This window comes from Phycodurus eques, chromosome 1 (assembly GCF_024500275.1).
Source record: "Phycodurus eques isolate BA_2022a chromosome 1, UOR_Pequ_1.1, whole genome shotgun sequence".
Lineage (NCBI taxonomy): Eukaryota > Metazoa > Chordata > Actinopteri > Syngnathiformes > Syngnathidae > Phycodurus > Phycodurus eques.
The window spans coordinates 7,137,185-7,155,150 of NC_084525.1; the positions used below are offsets into that span (position 1 = coordinate 7,137,185).

Below are 17,966 nucleotides of genomic sequence, written 5' to 3' on the forward strand. Positions count from 1 at the left end.
GTGGAGTTACATGAATAATGTTTTACAGGCACGGAACGGATCGAAGGAAGTCTCGAATTTCTTGTTGACGCTTGACTGGATGGAGGCCAAAGATAAATGTGATCCTGAGACATTGAGCCATAATTCCACTGTAAGCAACAGTATTGTGGTAGTACAGAACGTGATTAGAGTACCATTTAAAGTGCAGTAAATTGTGATGTCACATCACTTTCAACAGTCATGCGTTGAAAAGATCTCCAAGGTGCTGAGCAGCTATAAATCGGCACTGCAAACAGTCGGAGATTTCGCAAATTGTTCAAAGTTCGTCTCTCGAGTGAAGCCAGCGTTGGACAGTCTGCACAAAAGCGTGAGCAGATGCGTCCAGCTGAAGGAGGTGAGTGGCTTCTAAAACGACTTCACCAACTTTACATTTCAGACCCGATAATTAATTGAAGAGATTTTGGGGTCTGCAGGACATCAGCACTGACGAGAAAAAGCATAAAATACACAATTGGGAAAAGGACCCGTTATGCCACCTCACCCTGGACCGACTCTTCTCCTTCTCCATAATCACAGCTCGAGTATTCGCAGTCGGCTATCCAATTCGTCATGCACAGGACTCATCCCACAAGTGCATGTAGAGATGAAGGAATACATCATGATCATTCTGATCAAAATATCTACTACAGTCAGTTGTGGCTGATCATCATAATCTTTATCATGGTGTATTGTATTTCCAATGGAAAGTCAAGAAAATGTTTTTACTACACAGTATTTCGTCAAACAATATTTATTCTATTTATGGCTATTTATTGTTTTTGTATGACCCTATTCATCCTATGCTAAAGTTTCACAATAAAAATGACTTCAAAATGTGTATATATCCAACAACTCATTCTTTCTTCTTCCCACTACCTGACCTTTACTTCATAAATGAACACTAATTGTCATCCATCCATCCATCCATTTTCTTTTGTTTATTTGGATTCGGGTCGTGGAGAAAGCAGTCTAAGCAAGGAAACCGAGACTTCCCTCTCCCAAGCCATGTCATCCAGCTCTTCTGGTGGGATCCTGAGGTGTTTCCAGGCCAGCTAGGAGACGTAGTCTCTCCAGCATGTCCTCTGTCGTCCCCGGGGCTTCCTCCCAGTGGGATGTGCCCAGAAAACCTGACTCGGGAGTCATCCAGGAGGCATAGTAACCAGATTCCTGAGCAACCTTATCTGGCTCCTTTCGTACTCCCGTGGCTCTACTCTGAGCCCCACCCGGATGCCTGAGCTACTCACTCTATTTCTAAGGCAGACCCTGGACACCCTGCAGAGAAAACTTATTTCAGATGCTTGTATCCATAATTTCGTTCATTCGTTCATGACCCACCACAGCTCGTGACTTTAAGTGAGGTTGGGAATGTAGATCAAATGAGAAATTGAGAGCTTTGGCTTTCAGTTCAGCTCCTTCTTGACCATGACCGACCAATGCACAGTCTGCACCACTGCAAATACTGCATTAATTTCCCAATCTCCCACTCCATTCTTGCCTCATTGTGAACAAGACCCTAAGATAATTGAGCTCCTCCTCATCCCTGAACGGGAAAGGGCACTCTACCCATTTCCGAATGCAGACCACAGCCTCAAATGTGGAGGTGTTGATTTTAATCCCGCGGCATGGTGGGCGACTGGTTAGAGCGTCAGCCTCACAGTTCTGAGGAGCGGGGTTCAATCCCCGGCCCCGCCTGTGTGGAGTTTGCATGTTCTCCCCGTGCCTGGATGGGTTTTCTCCGGGCACTCCGGTTTCCTCCCACATCCCCAAAACATGCATGAATTGAAGATTCAAATTTGCCCGTAGGTGTGAATGTGAGTGTGAATGGTTGTTTGTTTGTATGTGCACTGCGATTGGCTGGGAACCAGTTCAGGGTGTACCCCGCCTCCTGCCCGATGATAGCTGGGATGATGGATGATTCTAATCCCAACCTTCAAACTCGGCCGCAAAGTGCTGCAGTGAGAGTTGAAGATCACGACTTGATGAAGCCCACAGAACCACATTATCTGTAAAAAGTAGAGATGTAATTCTGATTCCACCAAACCTGACCCCTTCAATGACTTGGCTGCATCTAGAAATTCTGTCCCTAATGGTTATGAACAGAATTAGTGAAGGGAAGCCTTGGCCTTGGAGTTCAACCCTCACTGGAAATGAATCTGATTCACTGCAGTCAATGAGGACCAAACCTTGACAGGATTCCCCAGAAGACATGATTGAACGCCTTCTCAGTACATGTAGTACATGTAGGCTGGTTCGGCAAACTCCCATGCACCCTTCCAGGACCCTGCTAAGGGCGTAGAGCTTATCCACTGTCCCATGACCAGGAAAAAAACCACTCTGCTCCTCTTGAATCTAAGACTCGACTTGTTGATGGTCCCCTCCACTCCAGAAACCCAGAATATATTTTACCAGTATGGCTGAGGAGTGTGATCCCATTGTAATTGAAACACACCCTCTAGTCACCCTTCGTAAAAAGGGCGACAACCACCCAAGAGTGCCAATCCAGAGGCACTATTATTTTGGAGAGGCATGTCAACCAGGACAACCCCCACAACATCCAGATCATTTAGGAACTCATTAGGATGAATCTCATCCACTGGGTGCCCTGACACCAAGGATTGCTGCCACGACAGTCAGGCACCAATCACCTTACGGCCACAGCTCTGGTCAGCCGCCTCAAAAACGGAGGCATGGAAACATGGCTCACACAGACCCGATGTCCCCTGTCTCTCACGTATGTGGTCAAGGTTTTGCCGGAGGTTGGAGTTGAAATTGTCATTGACATGGGACTGCACTAGATATTCCCAGCAGACCCTCACAATACATTTGGGTCTGCCAGTTCAGACACACCGCTATGTGGTGATCAGTTGACAGTTCCGCCCCTCTATTCACACGAGTCTCCAAGACATGCGGCTGCATGTCCAGTGACACAAAGTCGATCTTCAAACTGCGGCCTGCGGTGTCCTGGGGGTAAGTACGCGGATGGCCACCCTTATGTTTGAACATCGTCTTTGTTATGGACAATCTTTAATAAGCACATAAATTCATTAATAAAACTTCTAGTCTGGGGTGGGTGGCGTTCCTCCCAAAAACGCCCTTCCTGGTCTCACTTTCATTGTCCAAGTGAGCATTGAAGCCTTCAGAACAAGGGAGTTTCCAGTGGAAGTGCTCTCCAGCACCCCCTCCAAGGACTCCAAAAAGGGTGGGGGTACTCTGAGCTGCTGTTTGTTGCATGGGCACAAAAAAATAAACAATAGTCAGGACCTGTCCCCCTACCCGAAGGCAGAGGGAGTCTACCCCCTCGTTAACTGAGGTACCTGGCCACTCATGCCAGAGTAGCATCTGCTCCATTTGCACACTGATTGAGGAGTATCTGCAACATTTGCACAATCAACATTGTCCCAGATTATCGCACTACTCGTCACTTTAAACCGCATGCACTCCTTGAAGTCTCGGTGCCCTTTGCACAATGGTCATTGCACTGGACTATTGCAATATTAGTCATTCAAACTGCTCTAAGTGCTAGAGGACTCTCCATCTTTTGCACAATTGTCAAAAAATAAAAATAAAAATGTACAGGCATTACCAAACAACTAGCAACCCTTTATTGCTCAGTGACTGGTTTTTTTTTTGTCAATGTCTTAATGTCTCAAAAGCGTTCTCTGTCAATTGACTGTCTGTTGTCGTACTAGAGCGGCTCCAACTACTGGAGACAAATTCCTTGTGTGTTTTTTTGGACATACTTGGCAAATAAAGATGATTCTGATTCTGATTCTGGTAAACCCCCGGTTGACGAGTGCTCGGCACCGCTGTCCGGGGGCAACACCAGAGTGGAAGAGAGTCCATCCACACTCAAGATGACTGGTCCCAGACTTCAGGCTGTGTGTTGAGGCAAGCCCAACTATATCATGTCGCGCCTTCCCTGCCAGAGAAGTGACATTCCACATATCTAGAGCCAGCTTCTATAGCCAGGGATTTGACCGCAAAAGTCCCACCCAATGCAGTCAGTATACACCCGACACCCTTGGCCCCTCACACGGGTGGTGTACCTATGGTAATCCCATGTGTGCAGGCCTAGCCACTCACCGTCAAACCCCACATTCATTTTTTTTTTTTTTAAATGCACGTAATACAGTATGTTGTTCATGATAAATGCTGACATAAGGAAGGTGTGTTTTCCAAAAATATTTCTGCTCTTCTGAGGCCCGCAACTTCCTGCATGCCTCCTTCCAGGCATGTCCACTGCAGCAGATTTGCTCCCATGAGATACCTCACATGCTGATGATGCAATGCTAATTCACTAGTATTTCAAAGCAAACAATGGGGGAATGTTCATAGTTTTTTTTTTTTTTTTTTTTTTTTTTTTTTTAAAAAGAGGAACATTTTAAAGGGGAAGTCAATGTGAATTAGCCATATTACTGCTCAACAAGGACGTTGGCCTCCATTCAAACCTTTATCATGTCACACAACTCCACAAATAACCATTAATGCAGATCTCCTCCTAGTAGTCATGGTCAGTCTGTTTCAGGGGAAAACATATTTATTTAAGTTATCTATCTCCTCCATGAACTGTCACTTTACAGTAATGGAGTTTTAAAAAAAATTTTTTTTTGGTCTCCCATTAATCCTAGGAGGGCGGCACGGTGCTCGACTGGTTAGAGCATCAGCCTCACAGTTCTGAGGAGCGGGGTTCAATCCCCTGCCCTGCCTGTGTGGAGTTTGCATGTTCTCCCTGTGCCTGCATGGGTTTTCTCCGGGTACTCCGGTTTCCCCCCACATCCCAAAAACATGCATGAATTGGAGACTCTAAATTGCCCGTAGGTGTGCATGTGAGTGCGAATGGTTGTTTGTTTGTATGTGCCCTGCGATTGGCTGGCAACCAGTTCAGGGTGTACCCCGCCTCCTGCCCGATGATAGCTGGGATAGGCTCTAGCATGCCCGCGACCCCAGTGAGGAGAAGCGGCTCAGAAAATGGATGGATGGATGGATGATCCTAGGAGCAGTGGCGGTTCTAGGTCGGGCCAGTGCCCCCCCCCCCCCAGCACTAGGCTTGCCCCTCACCCCCGTGGTGCCCCCAAAATCCACCAAAATGGACAAAGTGTTCTGTTATTGGACTTCTGTGCTCGTCACGGATTTTCCATAACAAACACCATGTTCAAGCATAAGGGTGTCCATACGTGCACCTGGCACCAGGACACCCTTGGCCGCAGTTCGATGATCGTCTTTGTGCTTGTGTTATCGGACTTGCAGCCGCATGTCTTGGACACTCGGATGAGGAGAAGGGTGGAGCTGTCAACTGATCACCACCTGGTGGTGTGTTGTCTCCAATGGTGGGTGAAGATGCCGGTCTAACCTGGCAGAATCAAATGTATTGTGACGGTCTGCTGTGAACGTCTGGCAGCAGTATACCCTGTCAGAAGAAGTTTCAACACCCACATCCGCGCAGAACTTTGACCACATTCCAAGGTGGGCGGGGGACATTGAGTCCGGCTGGGCCATGTTCTGTGCCTCCAATGCTGAGGCGGCTGATCGGAGCTGTGGCAACAAAGTGTTCGGTGCCTGTCATGACTGCAATCCCCAAACCCGTTGATGGACACCATTGTAAGGGGTGAAGTGACATCATTGCATTGCAGATCATGATCTTCCCACTTCATTCTTCTGGCATCCCAGCAGTCATACAATTTCATAATATACAAAATAAACATGCTATATCCCAGGGGTGGATAATTCATCTTCCCAAGGGCCCACATACACATCTATAGGCTAATCTCTATTGTTTCCAAAGTTAATTTTATGTCGTCATACAAAGCAGTCAATTGTGTTGCTTTAAAAAGCTGCTACCATACAGTGTCTGGTCTGTTCTATCTACTAAGCATCACATTAAAAAAACTGTTGTTATATGTCCCTTGTAACTACAGAGGTTGCAGTTTACATCTTACATTTGTATAGATTCATAACATCACCTTTAACAAGCAAAACGTAATCAGTTTCACCTTTGACTCCCAAGTGAATCACAACCACTCAGAAAAAAATGGAAAGATTTTTACGTCATGACACTGGTCGTTTGCCTATATGTCATTGCATCAAATTTCCCTGACTCATGTGTGAACTTTGTGATCAAGGTCAGGGTAAAAAATCTTTTGATGTGATATCGAGTTCAAAAGGAACATACATACACTAGGGGTTGTACAGACAAGTCGACTTGACACATTCACTACTTCACAATGACGTTTGGAGGGTGATGTCGTTTGATGTGCTCAAAACAAATAAACAATGTAACTGTAAGTCAATCACACTTCTGGGCTACCAGCTTGTCCAGTTAGGAAGCAATACTGATTGTGAATCAATTTCACCTGCCGTTTTGAAAATGCAACACGTCAGAAACCGATTCCATGAGGGTGGTATTAGGGCCAACGTCAACAATTGCGGCTTGTGCTTACAGCCCAACCAGTTCAATTGCCGTTCGACAGTGAATGCAGAGATTGCCAGATTCACCACCTCATGTGCCTGCAGTGTGTCAGCAGTTCCTGCATGATGAAGACATTGATGTTATGGATTGGCCTGCCCATTTCCCAGACCCGAATCCAATTGAGCACATGTGGGACATCGTGTCACATCGCATCACAGACTGTTTGGGAGTTGACTGACTAATCATTCTCATGATATTTTCTTCCCAGCGCCTATGTAATGAGTTGTCATTTTTCAACCAGAATATGTCATTCATTGTTGTTTAAGTGCTCCCTTTATTTTTTTTGAGCAGTTGTATTATCATGCCACAGTGGGTGAGCCTTCACCCAGTCCATGTCGTTGCTCTTGTGTTCTCACGAACACGTTCTGCGTAAATCATTTGAATACAGTATAGATAAGCATGAAGCATCAGATTTTTTTTTGTTTTTTAAATTGCAGGACAGCAAATAGTCGACGTTGAATCGACTTTCATCACATTAGAATTGACTTAAAAAAAAAAGTCGTGCAAGCCATATTACACACATCATATTATGTAATGGTGAGAATTTTAAAATGCTGCTCTTCTTTATGTTTTGTGCTATTGATAAAATGCGCCACAGGGAATGCTTAAGTCAGCAAGTTAATTTCCTTAGGGTGTCTGAAACTTTTGAGTGTTTTTTTGTGGTTTGTAGAGCGCACAATAACATCACTTCCACATTTTTTTATTTTAATTTTTCATACATGCATACTACGCGCATGTCCTCCAGGTCACACTTCTTTATTTTATTTTGACTTTTTTAAGTAACCTGCAGCATCCCAGCTGCATTAAACTTTCAAAGTACTGTATTGTACTTCTTTATTTAGATACGTTTGAAATAAAATTTGTATTCATTTATTAAATGCAGAACTGACACATAGACAGACAATCACTCACACTACGCTATTTGTCATTTTCCCACGTAGGATCCTTCAGCTTCAGAACTTTCTTTCATGTGCCGAAAATTTTTTCTTCATTTTCAGTAACAACAGCGACATCTGATGGCATGCTGAAACCAATGCAGCCGTCGAATGGGGCAACTGGTGCACCTGCACAACAGCATCGTGCTTGTGTGCAATAAAAGTTACTCTAGTCTCGTGAGGCTACGAAATAAAACGAACAGACAGTTGGGAATAAATTAAAACGATTTCACGAAACAAATAGTAGACGTTGGTGTGTAAATGTAGGTTAGTGTTTGTGTTTCGGCCATGCAGCAGAGAAGGCCTTTGCTGGCTGGCCCACCACAGGGTTGCTTCAGGACCCTACTGAGGCATTGTTCTTAGTACCAGACTGGATCTGTTCAAAAGAAAAATGAAGACAGGTCCAATCAAAGCAGGCTTGTCTACTTCACTTCCCTTAATTTAAGTTTAATACATGGTTAAGATCTGCCAAACAACTTTGAAAGTGACAAACAAGCATAATGGTTAAATGTGATTTTGCTCGATAAAACTTATTCCAGTGATGAAATGTATTCTCCCAATTTGTAAAGTAACAATTTGTCCAGAATCTAATAAACAAGTAAATGTGTTGAAATACAATATATTTTAGAGACCCTGGACAACCATATTTAAATTTGACTTGTTTCAGCCAAAGTTAACTTACATGGGACTGAATAAAATTTGCACGTGTATTATTTTTGTGTTGTTTGTAGTTCTTTGGACCACCTCCTTCTCCTCCCATCATCAGTGTCCACCCTGTGACACCATGTCAACACCATCGTGCACTTTAAGCTTCTTAGGCGCTAATGAAAGTGGGCACTGCATTGTGCAGGAGACAGATGGCTCCTGTCTTGATTAAGTTCTCATTTTCCCGTCTGCGGAAGCTGGCAGGCAGACTTTGCTGGGCTGGATTCATCCCCGAGCAGAGGGGCTCATGTGTGAAAGTACAGCACGCGCTCTGCTCCATCCTTTCTGTCATATTCCTTTTTTTTTTTTTTGTCTGTTAATGATGCAACCGGAGCTTCACCTGCTACATTTTTGTGTTTTTGCTATAAGAGGATATACAAAGTGTTAATTTTAATGAATACTACTAAAGGAAGCTTGGGAAGCAATTTGTGTTCGTAAAAACTGGTGGAAAAAGTAAGTAAAAGCCCACATTTCATTGTCATAAATGTACAGTAGTAACTGGATAGTCCAAGTCCTGTATTGTTCAGTACATGCTGTGTAGTGGTTACATTTAATTATTTGTCATCTTATTTTGTGCTTCTAAACCTTGATCTATGTATATAAAAAGTTCTTTGTGATAAGTGTTGTAAATTGCACTATGTAGATCCCATTGAATAGAATTTACGTTAATTTACTGCTGGTTAATGAGGGATTATTGAATCAGTGCTGCTGAAAAGGACCTACATATACAGAAAACAATTATTGCACGTCACCAAAATGCTGAGCAGATCAACTTGAAATAATTAAGGTTAACAGGGTTAAGTTTCCCCTCATATAAATGCACCGCTGTAGTTTGACATGCCTGTGACATGCGTGACTCACGCGGAGTATAATCGAGCATCATCTTCACTTCATTTATTACGTGCTCAACGTGCCTAAAACCCCCTTTTGTGTGTGCAGGCAAGATGGCCCTGGGATTTGTTTTGCCAAGGCCATTCCGCTGGGGTCTTCTCCTGTTTTGTGTGGTGAGCTTGTGCAGCCGGCAAGGGTCCGCTGGCAACCAAAGCTCTAGAGGCGAGACGGGTACGTGACAGGCCCAACCAGACCAACGGATGGCCCCGGGGACTCATTAGGGCAGCTGGTGACCTGTATGGGTGCCGCTTTAGTTTGAGCCCTTGAATTCCCTTTGCATCAACACTGCCTGTCAATAAGTGTAGTCCTTCAGCAACCATTTGACCCCCGCTCCCTTCTTCATCCTTTCGATCGATTATTATTTTTTTTTTCAACCCTCGACATGGGTTTCAGATGTCATCTAAAATGTAACCCCTGGGCAGTGCTGGTGTTGCCATACATGTTTACAGCAAGACTCCTTGTACTTGACCATACGAAATATGCATGCAAAGGTTTGAGTTTTTGCTCTCTGCTGGGCTGCACATCAATTTAAAGTCAGTTCTGCACGCGTACACATGAATCATCTGTGATCATCTTAATCAAAATCTGCATCTATTTTTTAATTCACCTGTGAAATGACACGCTCCACTGTTAGAGCTTTTTCATTTCATACGCATTAGTTCTGTTCATGTGCACTCTTGCACATTTAATGAAGACAGGCAGATGCCATGTATGCATCTTTTAGGGGTCTGCACTGTGAATGGCTGCTGATGCCCTTCATCCACGTGATGGCGCTGTAGCTTTGAAAAAAATCAAAAATTAAATCAGCGTTTCTTCAACCGTCATTGAGCCAAGGCAGATATTTTACATGAGAAAAATGTCACAGCACACCAACAAATACAAATTTGTCACAAAAAGTATATATACTGAAATAATGATCTTGTCTCAGTTTAATCGCAAATTGACTCAGTGTGAAATATTAGCCTGTTTCGTTGAACTCAAAACTGATATACCCACAGGACGCCATGACTTATTCTGTTGTATGAATGACAACAGGTGGATACACGGGTTTGTTGTACCTTGTGCCATCTAATAGGAAAGCATTTAATGGTTCTGCCTGTGACTATACATCACTGGCTTCGCTAGATTAACGATACCGGTATTTGTAATAAATGAAAAATAATTTTCGGTCAAATTAATCGAAAGTGGATAATTTCCCACATCACCCCTGATGATCTCTCAAAGAACACTAGTGTTGCCACGGCACTTTGGTTGTGAATCACTGCTATAAAAGGCAACACTACTTCAACTTCTACTCACACGCAATATGTCCTTAAACTCTGCCCTCTCCAAATTCTCCTTTCATAAGGGTCATCGATGGAGAGGACAGGGACTTGCGAAGTGGTTGCAGCTCATCGTTGCTGCAACAAGAACAAGATTGAAGAACGCTCTCAGACGGTCAAGTGCTCCTGTTTCCAAGGGCATGTAGCTGGGACAACAAGGGCAATGCCCTCTTGCGTTGAAGGTCATTGTGCTACTCACCTTTCTTTTAATGATTCAAGAATTAAATTTTTTTGCCGATGCTCTATATAGCCAGGACATAGAGTTTTGAATTGCTGTTTTGCTCTCTCGCTATAATAACTATATAAATGCAAATTAAACAATAAAATATATTTATCAGGTCTAAAAAAACAAATGCACTAGTGTTTCTACAGATAAGTTTAGGAACACCTTTCATACAGTGGCATTTTCAAAAGATGTATTTTTTTTTCATTTGCTGTGGATTTCCAGTGCCAATAGAAGTCAAGTATTTGTGCCCTCTTTACCCGTGCACTAAACGCTCTCTCAGTCTATGAGCTCAGGATTTCAGGATTGAGCCTTTCTTTTTTTGGGGGGGTTGGGGGGGGGGGTCTACTGTGGTTCTTGCTTGTCTTCAGCAATGAGGAAGTGAGTCAAACAATTTGATGACTGTTTGGAATCACTCCCTATTCATTCTATAGTGATGTGTCGTGAGTAGATATTATCCCCTACTTACTTAGAACTCAGAATGTCTCCCATAATGCATGTTGGAAAGAGGTGATTGATAGGTAATTGACAGTCACCAGAAACACAACCCTGTGATGCATTGCTCTGATACAGGAAAAAAAGGGGGGAGGGCGAAATGTCATATTGAGATGTCAGAGGGCAGCTATCATACAAATGTTCATAAAGTGCTTTTTTTGAATTAATTTGTTCAAATTATTCAAACAGATTGACGTACAACTATTAGCTTTAAATGGGCAAGAGAGTGGGGAGTTCACGCTGCGATTGTGCATGTTACAACTCGGAAATACGGAAATAAGGATTGTCGCTAAATTATCACCTCTATTACCTGCTACTACTACTATGACTACTACATCGACAGAATTTCTTCTCGTCCCCTATAGTTCAGTCACGTTTTTGCTCATGGGGCAGAACCATTTGTGCCCCAAAGAATTTTTTTCTTGCATAGATCAGTTGAGCCCACTACATTGATTCCATGGCAACTCCACTCCCACAGAAGAGAAAGGCCAGAAAGACCCGACTGGAGCAGTCATACAGAGATGGCAGACAGACAAACCCAAAGCCCATTACCCTAAAATAGCATGAGAAGGATACTGTGATAAGTGCATTTAGATTACAGTTTACGCATTATGACATTATTAGAGGTATTTTTTTTCTTTCACCACCGCACCAACATGCCCACATTGATTCATGGTCACTGCTCTCATTTAAAAAAGTGACTTTCTGTTGTGTCATATTTCCTGCAGCCTCCATCGTGCGTCAGAAGTGGTGGTGTCAGATGAAGCCGTGCGTGGAAGGGGAAGAGTGCCGAGTGCTTCCTGACCTGACTGGCTGGTCGTGCATCTCTGGGAACAAAGTGAAGACCACCAAGGTGAGGAAAAGGCATCTTTCTCCAAGTGAACTAACACCACATCTGTTTGTTTTCGACATGCTGGAGCACAGCGCAACATAAAAATCCTCTTTTCTTATTGCATTACTTTCAAGCTAAAGTCATCTGCAATACTTATTACACCATAAGCTCTTCTTTTGAAAGAGAAGGATCAGAGAGTAAAGCGTGGTCACTGCTCTCAGTGGCCACATCGGCTCTCCCGAGCAGACACACAAAAGCTACTTCTATAATCTGGTGAATGATGGAGCCAAGAGGACAGACACGCGGAAAAACTGTAAACTAATACCGTTCACTAAAACCCGTGTAATTAAATCTGACGAGCAATGGAAACGGCGCCACATTTAGAAATGCGCTTTCTCATAAATTGCCTTTTTGTTGGGCTATTGTAGATTATCTGTGACACAGGGCCAAGTAAGCACATGCAGTGTTGCGAGCCTTGATCAAAAGACAACCACTTGTCGTGCCACTTTACATTAGACAAAACACCGATCTGATCAGCCTGATCGGTATCGGCTGATAATTAGCATTTCATGCTGCTTGGCTGATCGGCTTTAATGTCATAATTCGCCGATCCGATCAATGATGCTCCGTAAAAGACATTTACTCAGCGTCGCCATCATGTACAGTACTGTAAATATCTGACCACCAATAAAGTTATTTAAGGAAAACATGTCGGCGGTGTGGGACAGACAACACGTCTGAGACAGGCAACATGAAATGGCTGGATCAGACTATAAGACAAACTTGATCTTTCACGATTGCACTATGTCAGACGAGTGCAATAAAATCTTGCATTCCGAGACCACCGCATCACGTTTTTTACGATCATTGGGCTTTATCTTGTCAACTCAAATGCGACCGGATACACTCGTTACAATGGGGACGACAACAAGACGACTGTATTATAAGAACAAAATGGGGTGAAACGTGGGTTTGTGGTCACCAGTGCTCAGGACAGGAGAGGACGTTCGTTTAAGGCTTGCTTGAGGTATGCTCACATTCTTTTAATACAATACGGCTTGCGAGCAGGAAACAAAACGTTATGTAGCCTAACAAGGTTGTGCTAGCACTAACGGTTGTAAGCGAACATGCCAGCGTTCTGTCGAATCATGCTCTAAAGTTTCGGTGTGGGCAAAGTAATTTAATTACAATGAAGTAATTTATTACGGTAAATTAGCACCCCTTATTTCTGTCATGTTGTAATGTTGGTTTGAACTGACTGATTAGAATACACGATCTGACTAGAGCAGTGATTTCCAACCTTTATGGAGCCAAGGAACATATTTTACAATTGAAAAATCTCACGGCTCACCAACAAACGAAAATGTCACAAATAGTGGAGACATTAATTACTGTATTTACTTCCTGCCATCTAATAGAAGACCTTTCATTTGTTCTGTCTGTCACTATGCCTCACTGGCATAAATAGATGAACAAAGATACATTATTTATCCATCCATCCATCCATCCATTTTCTGAGCCGCTTCTCCTCACTAGGGTCGCGGGGGTGCTGGAGCCTATCCCAGCTATTATCGGGCAGGAGGCGGGGTACACCCTGAACTGGTTGCCAGCCAATCACAGGGCACATAGAAACAAACAACCATTCGCACTCACATTCACACTGACGGGCAATTTAGAGTCTCCAATTCATGCATGTATTTGGGATGTGGGAGGAAACCGGAGTGCTCGGAGAAAACCCACGCAGCCGTGCCGCCTACATTATTTATTGTAAATATAATTTTTGGAGCAATTAAGTACACAAGTATATACAGTAAATGAACAGGTCATTTAAATAGACACCTTGCTCCATCTTGTGATCGGATCGGTGATCGGTTATCGTTTTTTTTAAACTCGCTAATCGTGATCGGCCACAAAAATCCTGATCGTGTAAAGCCTAATTTACATACCACCCAACAATAGAATGGGGGAAAAAAAGCAAATCCAATTGATTCTATAAATTGGTTCACCCTCCATAATTGCTGTTACTGTTTGGTTTTGTTCTTTTGCGGATTATTTGCAGTCTCTGATTGCACAGTAGGTTTGCCACAAGAAATGTTCAATAATTATTCCTCACCTACAGCCCTGAGTTTGTTGAGACAGAAGTTGGGGAATCGTTTTTTTTACTTACTCTCTTTAGAGCCAAAAGGCTTCTTCAGTTCTAAATATTTGTGGACGCACAATGTGAAAAGTATGAATCCGCTTTAACACATAATTTGAACGGTTAAATTTGATGTGCTCTAATAGCATTTGTTTTTAATTATCGCATGTAAAAACATTTTAATTCTGTATTTTGACTTATCTGAGTAATGCTATTGTCATTGTGGTGGTTTGGAAAATTCCTGAATATTATAGAAACTACTGTAATTTTTTAATAAAAAATATATTCATTGCAAATTGTATTATTTAGCATAATAATAATTCGGAACGGTCTAGATCAGGAAAGGGCAATTTAAATGAAAGTGGTGGCCACAATTTTTCATCAGCGCTACCAGCGCACAATTCCCAACCAGATGTGAAAAAAATGCCATCATAAAAATTGACAAAATATGTACGTCTTTTTTTTATTGACCCAATGTACATCACAGTATCTTAATATATTTCATGCTCAAATGGACATATAAAAGATGCACTCTTCAACAACAAAGGGTTTGATGCAAACACATATTGTCATTCCCCCACCCCAATGGAAAGGGCTCTAGTGCATAAAAATTACCATTCAAAGATGGCACAAAACTGCTGAACCGTAAACCAACATTAAGTGCAAGAACTCATTTTGTGCATTTTTTTCACCACTCAAAGTGCACTCACTCAAAGATTTTAATATTATACAAGATTGCTGCATGTCATTCGAAATCCCCAAATGTTGTGTATTGATAGCACATGCTTTGGCATTGACAAAAAAGTAAACTTCATGAAAAGTGGTTGAGAAATTAGCTAGTACAGACTTAATTTTAATGTCCACGCGTTGCCTTTGATGGCAACATCACCCTTGCCAACATGGCTGCCACATAGGCGGGTCAGTTAACCGGGCTGCTATAGCGTGCTGGCGTATCTGGTCTGCTTTTCATATCTGTGGTCATAACAGCCACTTAGCCAACATACGTGTTTGCAACGCTATTAACGCCGTTAAATATGTTTTGGGAGGACACGCAGGAAACAACTCCTCATGCATTTTTAACAAACTGTCAACAGTTCTTGTGAAGAAATAAAATCGCTGTTGTTGCATTGCAGCACGTAAAGCTAAGCAAAGCAAAGCAAATTTATTTATATAGCGTATTTCATACACAAGGTAAGTCAATGTGCTTTACATGATTAAAAGCCTTTAAAAACAAAGAAAAACAGCTTATAAACATTTAAAAAAAAGAGAAAAAAATAAAATAAAAATACAATTAAAACAGCATACAGTGCAAGAAATATAATTTAAAAGTGGAAATGCTCTAAAAAGCAAGGGAAAAAACATGGACTTAAAAACATTGACACTTGGGGCTGACGTCACTTCTGTTGGCAACTTATTCCATTTGTGTGCAGCATAATAGCTAAATGCTGCTTCACCATGTTTGCTTTGGACTCTGTGCTCCACTGTTTGACCTAAGTCTGTCGATCTCAGAGCCCTACTGGGTTTATATTCCATTAGCATTTCATTCATGTATCCAGGACTTAAACCGTTTAGTGATTTATAGACCAGTAGTAGAACTTTAAAATATATTCTAAGGCTGACTGGAAGCCAATGTAAAGACTTTAGAATTGGAGTAATATGCTCTGATCTCTTTGTTGTGGTCAGAACCGGAGCTGCAGCAATCTGAATGAGCTGCAGCTGTTTAATGCTCTTTTTAGGGAGTCCAGTCTTAAGACTATTACATGCTGAACGTTTTCAGTACTGAGGACACTAATCATTATAGTTAGTGTGCTTATGTTATCTTTAGTTCATTGAATGTGTGTCTTAATGAACTGTGGGGTTGAATTAATGTTGCACATTGTTAACATAAAACCGTGACTGTGCCTTGTGTACGATACAGTAACGTTCCGTCATATGTTGATCATAGGTTAGCATTGCTTAGTGTCTCACCAGGATTTGCTTGCTGCTCTCTGTCTACCAATGTTGCGACTATTCCCCCTCCTACTCCATTTTGTAAGAGTTGCTGATTTCTTAAGTGACTTCCCAGCACCATTAAATCAATTGGCAGTGTCTCCTGGGTTTTCTTCTCTAATGCAAAACAACCTGTGGAAGCGCTACTAGGAAAGGTCTGCTATCTGGTGGTGAATAGTGTAACAACATAAACATGATCATGTATGGTGGAGGAAGCATTTTTATAATGTTCAAAAATTAATCGAGCGTGTGGCCTGCCAGTTTCCCATCCCTGGTCACTGATCTAAAGTTTGATGGGCTCACAATGACATCACAATCTACAAGGTTTTGTGTAACTTTAGAGGCCGTTTCAGGTTGAATTTCATGTGCGTATGTTGGAATATTGAGTTTCCACTGCAAATTCACATTCCCAATGGATTCTCGTTCTATTTTTGTTTTTAGGTGGCACGGTAGCAAGTCAGCTGCTTCGTCCAATCCGAACAAAGCCATCGAACTCAAGTAACTCTGGACCCTCAGGACTGTTGGTGCCACAAAGAATACACTGAAGATTTAATTTGATAGATTAAATGGCAGGAACCTGATTTAATGAGGGTTATCCCATTGTGGACAGTCTATTAGTAAAGATATAAAAAATTTGTTCGATTCCCTCAGTTGTGCATACACTGAGCACATGTGCATTCATTCCAAGGTGGCAGGGCCTGCTGTCAGACACTACAAAGAAGACTGAGGATTCAGTTCTACAAAGAGGTCAGATCCCTTTGGACTGGGAAGATGCGCACGTACACACACAGGCTGCGTTCGGACTGTGGATCGGATGGGCCACCAGAAAAGCACACAGACGTTCCCGCGATGCAAAGCAAGGACTGTTTGAAATGCTAATCATGCCGGGAAAAGCGACGAGAAGCTTCGTCACTATTGAGTGTATTTACATCACCCTTTTGTTTCTTTCACCAAACGCAGCGCTCTTGCGGAGGGGATGCAGCTTATTGTAAAGGCGGCGAACATTGAAAGTTTTCTGTCTCGCAGCAAAGTGTATTCATTAACAAAATTTTTGTGTTATTACCATTTTATCTTCTTGATGAATAATATTATCATGGCCTTTGTTGTATTTTTGGAGTTTAGCCACTGTGTTTGCATTTTCCATTTTCAATGAGGAAATAATGATACACACAAATCCAAATACACTAGCTGCATACGTTTGACTCCAAGACATCAGATAGTGAACGTCAATGTGCTGAATTTCCTAAATGACACAATTTGATGATGAGTGTGAAATAAATTATTTTTTAAAATTCATTTCAAACCACTCTCCTCAATTTCACCCAGTTGTTGAAGTTGATTCATAAGATTTGGTGCGCATTTAAACATCAAAGACAGCTACAATAACTAAATTTTTCACAATGTTTCAGTCAGGCGGTGTCACAATCGGCAATGCCGTAAGGGCAGATCCCAAAAAATAGACTCCAGGTAAGAGGTCCGAACAATTTTAATTAAATGGCAGAGCACGTGATGGCGAAACATACGAAACTAAAGGAACTCACAACCAGAGAGAATAAAAAACAGATTACGCAGGGAGACACGACAAACGGTCCGTGTGGTATAATCGTATTGAGCCTAAATTTGGACAGCGGACAAAAACGAGTGAATATTCCGACGCCCACACACTGTCATGGTGCCCCCTAAAAAGGCTGATGATTACAATGCATGACAGGTGCGTCACCGATGTCCACGTCCACCTTCGCTCACCCAGACACTGCAACACAAAGAAAAACAACTTGAAACACAGGGCCATCACAGGCGGTATCGCTTCCTGACTAGCTTCTAATATACCAGTTGATCGCCTCACAGACCGATGAATTTCCCCCAAAATGCAAATTAGTGGGGGATGGAACAAACAAAACAAAACATGAATCAGGTACCCAAAGAAAATCCACAAATAGGTGAATCTGTGAA

General features: G+C 42.4%; 1 protein-coding gene across 2 annotated transcripts; it reads left to right on the forward strand.

The window, feature by feature from the left end:
• Nucleotides 1-8,367: 8,367 nt before the first annotated feature.
• LOC133401087 (chemokine-like protein TAFA-4) lies at nucleotides 8,368-17,273 on the forward strand. 2 transcript variants are annotated; one of them, XM_061673626.1, is made up of 5 exons: nucleotides 8,368-8,577; nucleotides 9,064-9,186; nucleotides 10,364-10,519; nucleotides 11,784-11,908; nucleotides 16,455-17,273. In XM_061673626.1, the coding sequence occupies exons 2-5, from the start codon at nucleotides 9,069-9,071 to the stop codon at nucleotides 16,464-16,466; spliced, it is 411 nt and encodes a 136-aa protein (XP_061529610.1). In that variant the 5' UTR covers nucleotides 8,368-8,577; nucleotides 9,064-9,068; the 3' UTR covers nucleotides 16,467-17,273. The 2 variants fall into 2 exon arrangements, with proteins under 2 accessions (XP_061529610.1, XP_061529697.1); XM_061673713.1 differs by having other exon boundaries at nucleotides 10,397-10,519.
• Nucleotides 17,274-17,966: the final 693 nt, after the last annotated feature.

What these genes read in the sequence shown, in the direction of transcription:
- LOC133401087 (XM_061673626.1), top strand. Translation starts at nt 9,069, where the DNA reads ATGGCCCTGGGATTTGTTTTGCCAAGGCCATTCCGCTGGGGTCTTCTC. An exon ending in AAGCTCTAGAGGCGAGACGG is followed by an intron (nt 9,187 to 10,363) that starts GTACGTGACAGG and finishes TCCTTTCATAAG; the next exon opens with GGTCATCGATGGAGAGGACA. An exon ending in AATGCCCTCTTGCGTTGAAG is followed by an intron (nt 10,520 to 11,783) that starts GTCATTGTGCTA and finishes TATTTCCTGCAG; the next exon opens with CCTCCATCGTGCGTCAGAAG.